Consider the following 12,437-nt stretch of genomic DNA (forward strand, 5'->3'; position numbering starts at 1 on the left):
CCACCTCTTCGCAATCTGGTTCGTTCGCCTTTTTCTCATTCTTTTCTTTTTAAATTTAAAGATTGTAATGGGAGAAAATTCATCAATTTAATTGAAATTCGGTTGATTTTGGTGTTCAATTTGATGGTTTTGATTGAATGTTAGGATTTTGGATTTAGGGAAATTCATTGAGACAACTCTTCGCTTTTCTTTGAAGCTGTTTTGTGAGAACCCTAGTGCCTAAACACAATGGTGGCCACCAAGAAGACTGTAACTCATCTCCTTCTCTGTCTCTCTTGTTTCTTCTTTATTTTCTTCTTTATTCCTTTTCAATCTTAATTAAAGAAGAGTAATAAGTTGATTATGGCTAACTCTTGTAGAAGAAGTCCCATGAGAGCATCAATAGCAGACTTGCTCTTGTCATGAAGAGTGGCAAGTACACTTTGTTTTACAAAACTGTGCTTCACACCATAAGAAGCTCCAAAGGTAACCTAACCTATTAACTTTGTTTTTTGTTTTATTTCATGTATTGATAATTATATTATCTCTGTATTTTTGAGCTTCTTTTATGAACTAAAATGGCTCTTAGCTGTGGACCCAGAAAAATAATTGTGTTTTAGTTGTTAGGTTGTGACCCTTTTTTCATGAGAACTTAGAAATTATTAGGTTATGGCTGGATCTAGTCTTTGTTATGGGAATATTTCTTTTTTTTTTTTTTTTGATAAGGTAAGTATGTATAAAAGACAAAAAATATACAAATACGAGGGGCATACCCCAAGAGGATGACTGATAACTGTCAGTCAAGAACTCGTGGGAAAACCCACAAAGTCATGAACAGCAAAAGAGAACATGCAGGCTCCCCACAAAGCAAGAAGATGCCGTAAATAAAAAAGTCACAAACCGGCATAAAGAGCACGCAGGCTCACCACAAACACAAAGCCACAAACCGGCATAAAAGAGCACGCAGGCTCACCACAAACACAAAGTCACAAATCGGCACAAAAGAGCATGCAGGTTCCTTACAAAGCTAGTCAGGAAGATGCCATATCACACGGAGCTGAGGCGAGATCTTGTACTTAGGTGCTAGACCCAAAATCTTGGCCCGAACTAGATCACAAATAGCTAAGACAATATCTCTGCGGGAGCTACAATGCTGACGAAACACGCGATTATTCCGTTCAAACCAAAGGAAATAAACTGTGGCTGAAAGGACTAACCGGGAAAAAAGGTGACTAAAGTCACCTTTTCGTCGAAGATGCAAACTAGCCCACTGAAGCAGAGGGAGCCAAGAGAGAGTAGGCCATGTAGAAAGCGTCCTGGTAGTGACCTCCTGCCAAACATAACTGGAAAAGTCACAGCTGAAAAACAAATGGTCATAGGTCTCTGTAGCTGATCTGCACAAAACACATCGAGAGGACGTAATGACACCATCAGAGCTGAGCCGATCCATGGTGTGAAGCCGACTAAGAGAAGCGAGCCAGAGAATGAAAGAGTGATGTGGAATATGCCCGGGAAACCACAAGAGATGATGAATCGAGTTCACATCTCATTTGTCTCGCAACACATTCCAGGCTGAATCAATAGAGAACCGTCCAGATGGATGGCCCTTCCACACAAGATGGTCAAGATGACTCGCTGAAGGTTGCACTGTAATAGAGTCCTAGATATGTTGAAGGTCTGAACTGCCCGAAGGAAAGTCCCACAAACCATCCCGAATAATGTCTGAAACCCGAGCATCCCACGGCAACCCAGTGGAAGTCAAGGTTCTAAAAGGGAGCAAGTCACACAGAGGACCCTGCGGAAGCTAGTGATCTCGCCATAACATGGTGTCCCTACCATCTCCAATACAAGTCACAATAAGACCTCGGTACCAAACCCTGCTAAGTAAAATCTTCCTCCAAGCCCATGAAGCCCCAAAAGTAACTCGGATATGCCAAAAGGACCGACCACGGAGGAGAACCGAATGGGCCCAAGAAGACCATATAGAAGATCTATCAGTAAGTAGCCTCCAAACATGTTTGAGAATAGCCGCCCTATTCCAATCTTGGATCCTCTTAATCCCCAGGCCACCCTCCGTCAATGGATAGCAAACAGAAGACCATGCAACCTTCGCACCAGAATGGGACAGAGAAGTACCCTTCCAAAGAAATGAGGCCAAAATATCTCAATCCGTCTATGTAGCTACCGGCAAAGAAACCGGAGGACCAATAAACCTGTATGGAGAAAAGTACCGACTTGATCAACTGTAGTTGGCCTGCAAGGTCAAAGATGCCGACGTCCATAGCCTAATCCGAGAGAGAATTCGCTCCAACAGAGGCCTAAAATCAGAGTGTCGAGGCGGGTAGAGATTAGAGGAACCCTAGATATTTACCGGTAACTGGCCCAACTGGAAACCAATGATAGACTAAACACATCTGCTCCTCATCGTAACTCAGAAAGAAACAACTAGCTCTTCTCTGCTTGTCACTAATCCAGAAACTTAGCAAAATAATCCAAGGCCGATTTGATAAGCTAATAGAGGAAGCATCTGCTCTACAAAACACCATCAAATATCTGCAAAACACAAATGAGTAATAGCTGCCGCTACATCTCTAATGATACTGAAAACCAGGGCTGTGAGGGTTTCCTGAAAAATACCAGCTAACCCTCCATAGCCAAAAAAAAAAGGTAAGGAGAAAGAGGGTCCCCCTACCGCACACCTCGGAAGGGCCTAAAAAATCCGTGAAGCTCTCCGTTCAGGGCAACAGAGAAATACGGTATAGAGATACATGTCATGATCCCACACATACGCTTAGGAAAACCCACAGTACGCAATCCCAAAGGATGAACTCAACTCTAGTATCAAAGCTTTTCAAATATCAAATTTAAGGGCACATCGAGGTGAAGTACCCCCAAGATGATAATTCCGCAAAAGCTCCTGAGTCGCAGAATATTATCAGAAATCCTTCGACCCGGAAAAAAAGTGACTGGGAAACCCCAATTATATCCGGAAGCACAACTTAAACCGATTCACAATCACCTTAGTAATGCACTTGTAAAGTACATTACAACAAGAACGGCCTAAAGTCTGTCATACGACTCGGGCTCTCCACTTAGGAACCCAAGCAATCCGGTGGCATAAAACATCTTGGCATTTCGTAGTAGCAAAAAAATGTCTCACTGCATCCCTGAAATCGTACCAATAATATCCCATGCCCGCTTAAAAACAAAGAGTGAATCTATCCGGGCCAAGGGATTATTCATCCGGGATAGAGAATAAAGCAATCCTAATCTTATATCAGTGATAGGAGCAATCAATGGAGAAATCATATCAGGAGAAATGCGGCCAGAAAAAACCTGGAAGCCTCTGCAATCTGAGGTTGACTAGGGGCAGTAAGAAGATCCTGAAAAAAACCCACCGCAAACGCCCTAAATCTAACTGTCAGTAATATGGTACCATTCCCATCAGTCAAATTGTGGATCCGGTTCCGAACCTGCCTATGGATCAACGACTTATGAAAGAACTTAGTATTCTGATCCCCTAAGTGCAACCACTGAACACGAGACCGCGCTTAAAGAAAGCCTCCTCATCTCGACAAAGACTGAAATACTGGTTGGCAAGGTTCCTCTCCTTAGAGATACAACAGTAAAAAAGGGGTCCCGACCAAATTTCCCTGGGCGCTGCCCACCGAGCCCGAGTCTCAATACCCTGCTGGAGATATGACGGAAACCCTAATATGTAAAACTTTTGCTTCCGTTCACTAACCCTAATTTTGTGTAAGACGGAACATAGGATTGCCTACAATAGGCTCGTCCCAAACTGCCTGAACAATACCCTAAAATTTGCATGATCAGCCCAAAAATTTAGAAATTTAAAAGGGGATGGTACCTTGCCACGGCGGGGACCAAACCGGACGATAATAGAGCTGATCTGAAACATCTCGGTCCAACTCTGAAACTGCTTGGTCAATCAAGGAACCAAGAAAGTGATGCAAAGAACCAATCGAGCTCTGTAAAATAAACATCGCCTGTGACGTTATGCCAAGTAACCGAAGCCAGTAAAAGGAATCCCAATCAACTCAGCCTCATGGATACATTGGCCAAAATCATCCATAAACCATACCACACAGGATCACTACCCACTCTGTCAGAGGCTCCCAAGATGGCATTAAAATCACCCAACACAAGCCACGGGAGCCCCTTGAATCAAACATTGCCGATTGATCCCTAAGGAAATCCCACAGATTGCGGCGATTCCCAGGTTAGAACCATAACAAAAGTAATCCCAAATGAGAACCCCTCAGAAACATGGGTAACCCTGCAGTAATCTCCGAAGAGAGCAATGAAGACTATGCACAGAGTAAAGAGAAGAGTCCCAACATACCAGAACACGGCAAGCAATAGAATCTGTCGCATTCGATAAAAAACTGCCCGAGGGACAAAACAGACGAGACCACTGACTGTAAATGAGACTGCTCAACCTTAGTCTCCAACAAACCAATCAAACCCAAAGAAGAGTCAGAAATCCAATTCCGCACAGCGCGTTGTTTCGAGAAGCCGTTAAGGCCTCTAATATTCCAACTCCCTATCATTGGAATTGGGATAGAAACAAGCTAAGAAATCACTTGAGCCGAAGCCCCCGCTTTCCCCGACCTATCCCCTTTGCCAGGGGTGGCAAGGAAACTGATCCAGATAAGGTGGCCTTGTGGATTTGTTAAATTAACCATTTTTTTTGTCTTTTTCTTTTTTGGGTTGCAGTGAAGCTGGTTATCATTGTCAACAACCGTCGTCATCTTCGGAAGTCTGAGATAGAGTACTATGCGATGTTGGCTAAAGTTGGGGTTCACCACTACAATGCAAGTAGGTTTCTTAATCTTCTTATTGCCTTCTACTCATATGCAAAGTATATTTGTTCTTTGGTTTCCTTTTTACTTTCCTGTTATTTATGGTTATTTAAGTTTTAAATTCGACATATAAAGTCATGCATAATACTAGTAAACTTTGGTTAGAGGGTAGTTTGTTTTCTGATTATATCCAATTCCTATTGGCAGCGTGAAAGAAGGATTGGATTTTATTAAAGAGGCTATCAACAGAAGAGGGTATGGTGAGAAGATAAAGATAGCTATCAATGTTGTTGCTACTGATTTTTGCAAAGGTGATGAGTTCTTTCCTGCAAATTTCCTACACTAGTGGTAGCTTGTAGAGAATAACCTTTTTTTTTCCTCTCTTAAATCAAAAGTTAAATGACATTATTAGGTTTTTGAAGAATTTGATCCTGTTCCTATAGAAAGTGTTTCCCTTGCACAAGTTCATGTTGCTTGTACGCATGATGGCAAAAAGTTGATGTTAAGGTTTTATTCACTGTTATTTTTACCTCAAAGTTCATTTAGTATGCTAAGCAAAGTCCAAGTTTCCATGCAAATTATGCACAAAAGTAGGACTAGAATGTTTGTTAATTGCTTTCAATGTCAAAACAATTTCCCCAATATTCAGGTTCAGCATACTCACATGACCAATACTGCAGCTGTAGATCATGCCACTGTAGAGCTGATTGTGAATACCCTTCATAAGTTTTTTCCTTCTTTTGACTATAGGTATGTTTTTGTTTGGTTCATGTGCTTGGTAATTATCCCTCCATCTTCCAGTCATTGATAAAGCATTTATTTGCACGAAATAACTATAATATTTGGATGCTCCTTCATTTTTTGTATATACCTAGATGGGTCACTTTGTATGCATCTATCAAAATGGTTTTCACATTTTATGAAACCTCTAGTGTTAATTGATATTTTTATGACTTACATGTGTAGATGGTTGCTTGATGAAATGCGTGAAAGTTTGCCCAAGGTTAACTACTTTAATAATCTTTCATTTTAAATATTTTCCTCATGATTCATGCATGTCATATGTTAATTGTGAGATCTACTTTAATAACATCTTGAAATTTAAATGTAATAATTTTTTTTTCTTATATAATGCTTATGACATGTGCTTTGTTTCGATGTTTTCTACTGCTTGAATGTCTTTATAATTCTGTAACGTGGGATCTAGGCAGCAAATCAAAATCGAATTGCTTATTGCAAATACCGTTGCTATGTAATTGAACTTCTGTTTACTTGTTAGAAATGAAATTCCTCTAGGTTTCTATTTTCAATTATTTGAAATGAAATTCTGTTGCTATGTAAATGAACTTCTGAAGACTTGTTAGAATGAATTGTGCTGCTGACTTTTGGTATTGGATGGCCACAGGAAAGGATAGGCCTGTTCACTACAATAGTGAAGCTATGGGGATGATAAAGACTCTGGCCTTCCACCGAGGTAAAGCTCCAAAAGGTGACCGAACTAATTGGGTTATCCACTTTTGTTGTTGGTTATGCACACATGATAGTGCATTTTTTTATTTTTATTGCTCATGTTTCTAAAAAATCCATGTATGGACTATTGACTTTATATGCAATGAAGATAATTGATGTTATTGATCCACATTTTTGTATTGTGTTTCTCTTCTTTTGTTGATGTTCAATGTGTTCATCAGGTGAATTACAAGGAGTAGCAACATTGCTCTTAAATGTAATCCTATTTGCCACTAAAGTTTTAGTCGCAGAAATAATAAACAATCCTGGACTAATCAATTATTGCTGACTAAAAAAATTAGTTTCCAAATCTCATATATTATGGGCAACTATACCACTTAGATGTAGAAAAATATATTTTCCTAATCAAATGATTAGTTGCCGAATCAAAGAAAACAAATTGGCCAAACACTTCTAGCAACTACAATTGAGTTGCTTTTGCCACTGATAATTTAGTAATTAAAACACATTTTTTACAACTAATTTAATGGTTGCGGAAAGGAAATTACCATATTTCGGTCCAACATTTACTGACTAAAGTTTTTGGTAATTACAGCTAAAGTTTTAGTTACTAAAAGAGGCATTTTGCAATAGAAAAAGTAGTTGTGAAATGCTTTTACCAAATTATCCTTAAGCATTCGGCGTCTATTTTTTTGGAATTACTATCTATTTTTTAGTCACTAAAAGTTAAATTTTGCGACTAAATCAATAGTCGCCATGCAATTTTACCAAATTACTCTTATTCATTCGGCGTCTAATTTAGGGGACTATTTTTCGAGGCAATTAATAACTAAATTGTTGGTTGCTAAAGAAAACGTTTTGGTTTCTAACCATGATTTTAGTTGCGGATACTTTCCATGATAGCGATTTTGCAACTAGTTGACGACTAGGAATTTTAGATGGGATAAACAATCAGCGTCTAAATTTGACTATTAGAGTCTATTTTCGATAGACGTCAAATGCCATTTGTCTTTTAGTGTTTATTGTAGGTGAGTTTGTTACAATTAGTTGTTTAAATTGAATTATTGCTGGAATTGGGTGGAGAAGAAAGGGAAAACCTTTGAGGCAGCTGGGTAGTTCGGGTTGAGCTGAGAAAAAGAGGTGAGTGGACTACGTTTTGGCCTATTCATGCATGTGATGGTGCTTGGAAATATGTGTGATTATGCACTGCATTGTGGTTAATTTATTGCATGGAATGTAGGCTGAGATTGTGTGTGTATGGACTGCATTTTGGGGTCAGTTTCATGGTCACAATGAGGCTGGATTTTTGGTGTGTTTTGGGTCAATTTGTTACACAAATGGAGGCTGGAAATTTTAGGAGTTATAGAATGCATATTTGATTGTTGTATGCATGTCTCGGTTGGTGGTAATTGCGAAAGAAAATGCTTGTAGTTGGTCTATAAAAATGGGTCTGCTCCTGGTGGTTGTCATACTTATACCCGTGAAAAAGGCTAGTATGGTATTCATTAAGTTTATAATTTTTGGGTGCTGATATTTTGTTGGCTTGTATGGGGTATATGGGGAATTTATTGGATTTTGTATACGGGAAGGCAAGCAGGGACACCATTAGAGGATTTCGATCCTTCTTCGAATCAAGGTTTTAACTTCAAAAGGTGAGTGGAATAGTAATTTGTATTACAATTCATGTTGGTTTTGGGTCGATTAGTTATGTATCATATGCATGTGTGCTTATATTGGTTATATTTTGGCTTATGAAAATAACAAAATATATTTTTGGCGTAAGTGTTTGATATGCATGATGATGATATGAAAATTGTTAATTTTTGGCTAAGTGATGGTGTGTGGGTAACATGCATGTGTGAAATTATGGATATCTTTAATGTCTATGCCAAGTACGGAATTATGGATGGATTGCATGTTGGAATGGGTCATTGTTAGGAGAAAATCCAGTCAATTTTTGGAAGGGTTGGTGATGCGACTAAATCAACCCTAGCAAGTGCACTAGTCATATTCAAGTAATAAAGTGATGAGTTTGAATATCGTCCCATAGAGATCAAAGAAATTATTTGTAATTATCTAAAACTATTTACACATTATTTGAAAACACGAAATTTTAGAGTATTAAACTAACGGATAAAAAAATAACTAAATTAAACAAATAAATAATGTGAAGAACTTTGCAGTATTAATGAAGTTATGTTACGTATTCCCCCCTAACTATGCTTGACAATTACTCTTAATACCTGGTTGTGCTATGAATTGGTAGGATTCCTCTAAGGCCAATTATCCTTATTCAGGCATAATAATCAACTTCATACAGATCCCTATTCGGTTACTCTGAAATTAACAAGCATAAAATCATCAATACCTTATGACTAATTCACCCTATTCCATTATGAATTAGGTGGACCACAAATTAATCATAGAATCTCTATTCGATTACTTCTAGTTTTAATACATTGTGCAATGTTATTTCAATAAAAACAATTATGAATATGAATTAAGTAATAAACCCTAACTTCTCTATTCGAAACATCATCAAGGTGATTGAATCAATCCAACATTCATAAAGCATTAAACCTAAACTCTTGCACAAATTCATAAACATAAATCTAGTATTAAGAATAAAAATTGTTCAAAACATAATTAGGGTATTATCCTCCCCAACAAAAGAGATTTATTCCATCCTAAGAACAAAGAAATAAATAGAGAAGAAAGAAAACATATTCAGACTGGAAAATAAACAAAAATCAAACTCTTAAATCTGATCATCAGTTTTCAAGCCCTAAGAATGCGTATTCTCCTCTCCAAATATGCAAAATTTTTTTTTTTTTTTTTAAAGTTAATCTCAATCATACTTAAATACCCTAAAGAGTCCCAAGTGAAAAAAGAAAGAAAAACTAACAAAAATGCCCTGATAGTTTCTGCCACGGCTAAGTCACCATAGCCTAGGCCGTGGTGCTTTTTGGTCTCTTTGTTTTATCTTTGTTCCACCACCATGGCCATGATGAACTACCAAGGCATGACCGTGGCCTTAAAAAATGTCAGGTAGTCTCAATTTCTTCAAGCTTTAAGTCCCAATGTTATTCCAGTGCTCCAATCTACTCAATCAAAGCCTGAAAACACACAAAAACTATCTAAATCAATAACTGACCATTCACATCTCAAGCTTAATAAAAACTAACACCAAAACAAATAAAACAAATGAGAAATTAACTAAACTAACATCAAAACAACCCTAAAAACACTCAATTTATGCAACTTAACAACTTCCCCAAACTTAATCCTTTGCTCGTTCTCGAGTAAAGAAAATATCAGAAAAAAAAACTCAATAATCATCAAGGATTTGCTGTATTTCTGAAATCATGGAAAGGAAGCAAACATGCTTTAAATAATATTCATGCATCCAAACACACAACCCAGCTAATTATGCAACTCTAATCTTTCCCCAACCCAGTCATGCCTCACTAAGACTTTAGACTTAACCCCTTGCTTATTTTATTATTTTTTTCATAGGCTTCCTTAGATCGTCACATCACCTTTTTACGTGAATGCACACCATTTGTGATGGTTGCCCTCGATTACTCAGCAATGTCACAACACCTAAAGTGCTTTGCATATTCATACTTCAAGCCACAGTTTGATGCAAAAGTAAACATGGGGCTTATGAATACTCTTGGTTACTAAGTAGCTTGAAATAGTGGGGTAGTTCATTAAAAAAAAAACAAATAAGCATAGTTAATTTATTTCAAGACTGTATATACAATTTTTTTTTTTTTTTTTTTTTTTTTTTAGGGAGTGAAGATAAGGCTCAGCTAGTACATAACAAAGTCAAGTAAAAAACTAGAATTTGCACAACCATCTAGAATAGCATACTCTTCAACATTCCTAAAGATATGAGCATGTTTGAATCCTTTCAATGACTTGATACTACCACTACTCCAAATATTACAAAGTTCATCACAAAAAGAATTTTTGGGGATATCACAAAGTTTCACTCAAGATTGTATTAAAAGCACAAGCATAATCACCACCATGCAACAAATACAAAATAAAAACAAAAAACAAAAACACACAAATAAAATAAACACTTCTTAAGAACAAACACACCGAACCAAAGAAATAGACCATCAACAATCCAACAGAAACCAAGCTGCCCACTCCCCCAAACTTAAAGAATGCATTGTCCTCAATGAATGAAAAAAACAAAAAAAAAAAAAAATCGAAAATAAAGGACAAGAGCTTCCCTGAAAAGGAGAGTTTTTTTTTTTTTTTTTTTTTTTTTTTTTTTTTTTTTTTTTTGGACATGGCCATGGTTGTGTAACATAACAGGGGGTACCCTGTGTTTAATTCTGCTCAAAGCTTTCTTCTTCTTCTTTGACTAGAGTTTTTCCCAAACTTGTTCCTTGTTCTGACGATAACAAAACAAAACAAAAACAAAACTAAAATGCATCAAAGATTGAAAAAAAAATGCAAAAATTTTAGTAAATAAAAAAAAAATAATTGTAGAAGAGAAAAGAAAAGAAAAATTATATTTTTAATTTAAAGTTGTTAGCTTGACTTTCTCTGCTTTCTTCATTCAAGAAACTAGACAAACGTGGTATTTAGATCGAACCATGCTCTAACATAGTGCTTCAAACGGTGTCCATTAACTTTAAAAGTCTCACCTGTCTTTCCATGGCGGATCTCAATTGCTCCAAAAGGTGTTACCTGAATTACCTCATATGGACCAATCCATTTTGATTTTAGCTTTCCCAGGAAAAGACGAAGATGACTATTGTGAAGAAGAACTTGTTGTCCAGGCTTGAACTCCTTTTTTGCAATGTGCCTGTCATGCCATTTCTTTGTCTTCTCCTTGTAGAAATTAGCAATCTCATATGCCCAATGATGAAATTCATCTAGCTCATTCACCTGCAAAAGACATTTAACACCTTCACTTTGCTCACCAAAAATAAAAAATTTAGTAGCCCAATAAGCTTTGTGCTCTAATTCTACTGACAGGTGACATGCTTTTCCAAATACAAACCTATAAGGTGACATACCTATAGGTGTTTTAAAGGTTGTCCTATATGCCCATAAAGCATTGTCTAACTTTGTCGCCAAATCTTTTATAGAGGCACTAACAGTCTTTTCTAAAATTCGTTTTGGCTCTCTATTAGAGACCTCTACTTGGCCACTGGTTTGGGCATGGTAGGGAGTGGCTATCTTGTGTGTTCCCATATTTCTTTAAGAGTGCATTAAATTGGTGATTACAAAAATGCTTCCCATCACTAATGATTGCCCTAGGAGTTCCATATCTAGTGAAAATATTCCGCCTAAGGAATTTGAGTACTATTCTAGAATCATTAGTTTTGGTGGCAATTGGCTCCACCCATTTAGAAACGTAATCTACTGCCACAAGTATAAAAGTGTTCCTATACGATGATGGAAACGGTCCCATGAAATCTATACTCCAAATATCAAAAATTTCACAAACCGATATATTATTTAAAGGCATCTCATCTTTCTTAGAAATATTACCCATTCTTTGGCAGTGATCACAAGAGGATACATAACTTTGAGCATCCCGAAACATGGTGGGCCAATAAAAACCTGATTGCAAAACCTTTGCTGCTGTGCGATTCGCCTCGAAATGCCCTCTGGTTTCTCTATCATGGTAATGACTCAAAATATCTCTAATCTCTTCTTCAAGTACACATTTTCTGACAACTTGATTTGCTCATAGTTTGTACAAGTAAGGGTCTTCCTGCAAATAATATTTGACGTCAGCTAAGAATTTCTTACTTTGCTAGAATGTAAAATGCTTTTGGATCCAATCTCCTGCAAGAAAATTAGCCAAATCAGCAAACCATGGAGATTTAGAAAAAGAGTAGTTAAGAGATAGAATCCGCTCATCAAGAAATTCTGCACTAATAGCTCCCTCTTCAAGGATTGAATTATCTAGGCAAGATAAATGATCAACAACTTGATTTTCTGTCCCCTTTCGATCTTTAATCTCCAAATCAAACTCTTGAAGTAGAAAGACCCATCTGATAAGGCATGGTTTGGCATCCTTCTTAGCAAAGAGATGTTGTAGAGCTACATGATTTGTGTAGTTTATGGATTTCGTGCCTATGAGGTATGATCTAAACTTCTCGAATGTAAAAACCACCGCTCGTAATTCCT

At 37.3% G+C, this 12,437-nt stretch overlaps 1 protein-coding gene and 1 long non-coding RNA gene across 2 annotated transcripts; both read left to right on the forward strand.

Annotated features, from left to right (window-relative positions):
• The first annotated feature begins 228 nt into the window (after positions 1 to 228).
• LOC116118742 (60S ribosomal protein L30-like) lies at positions 229 to 5,148 on the forward strand. Its single transcript, XM_031404714.1, has 4 exons — positions 229 to 249; positions 360 to 465; positions 4,717 to 4,861; positions 5,010 to 5,148. Exons 1-4 carry the CDS (start codon positions 229 to 231, stop codon positions 5,146 to 5,148), a joined length of 411 nt encoding a protein of 136 aa, XP_031260574.1.
• A 338-nt stretch (positions 5,149 to 5,486) lies between these two features.
• On the forward strand, positions 5,487 to 6,228 carry LOC116118739. Its single transcript, XR_004126205.1, has 3 exons — positions 5,487 to 5,552; positions 5,769 to 5,805; positions 6,208 to 6,228. It is a non-coding gene; the product is annotated as an uncharacterized LOC116118739 (long non-coding RNA).
• Positions 6,229 to 12,437: the final 6,209 nt, after the last annotated feature.

This window comes from Pistacia vera, unplaced genomic scaffold (assembly GCF_008641045.1).
Source record: "Pistacia vera cultivar Batoury unplaced genomic scaffold, PisVer_v2 Contig858, whole genome shotgun sequence".
NCBI classification, from domain to species: domain Eukaryota; kingdom Viridiplantae; phylum Streptophyta; class Magnoliopsida; order Sapindales; family Anacardiaceae; genus Pistacia; species Pistacia vera.

What these genes read in the sequence shown, in the direction of transcription:
- LOC116118742 (XM_031404714.1), top strand. Translation starts at nt 229, where the DNA reads ATGGTGGCCACCAAGAAGACT. An exon ending in TGGTGGCCACCAAGAAGACT is followed by an intron (nt 250 to 359) that starts GTAACTCATCTC and finishes TAACTCTTGTAG; the next exon opens with AAGAAGTCCCATGAGAGCAT. An exon ending in GCCTTCTACTCATATGCAAA is followed by an intron (nt 4,862 to 5,009) that starts GTATATTTGTTC and finishes TCCTATTGGCAG; the next exon opens with CGTGAAAGAAGGATTGGATT.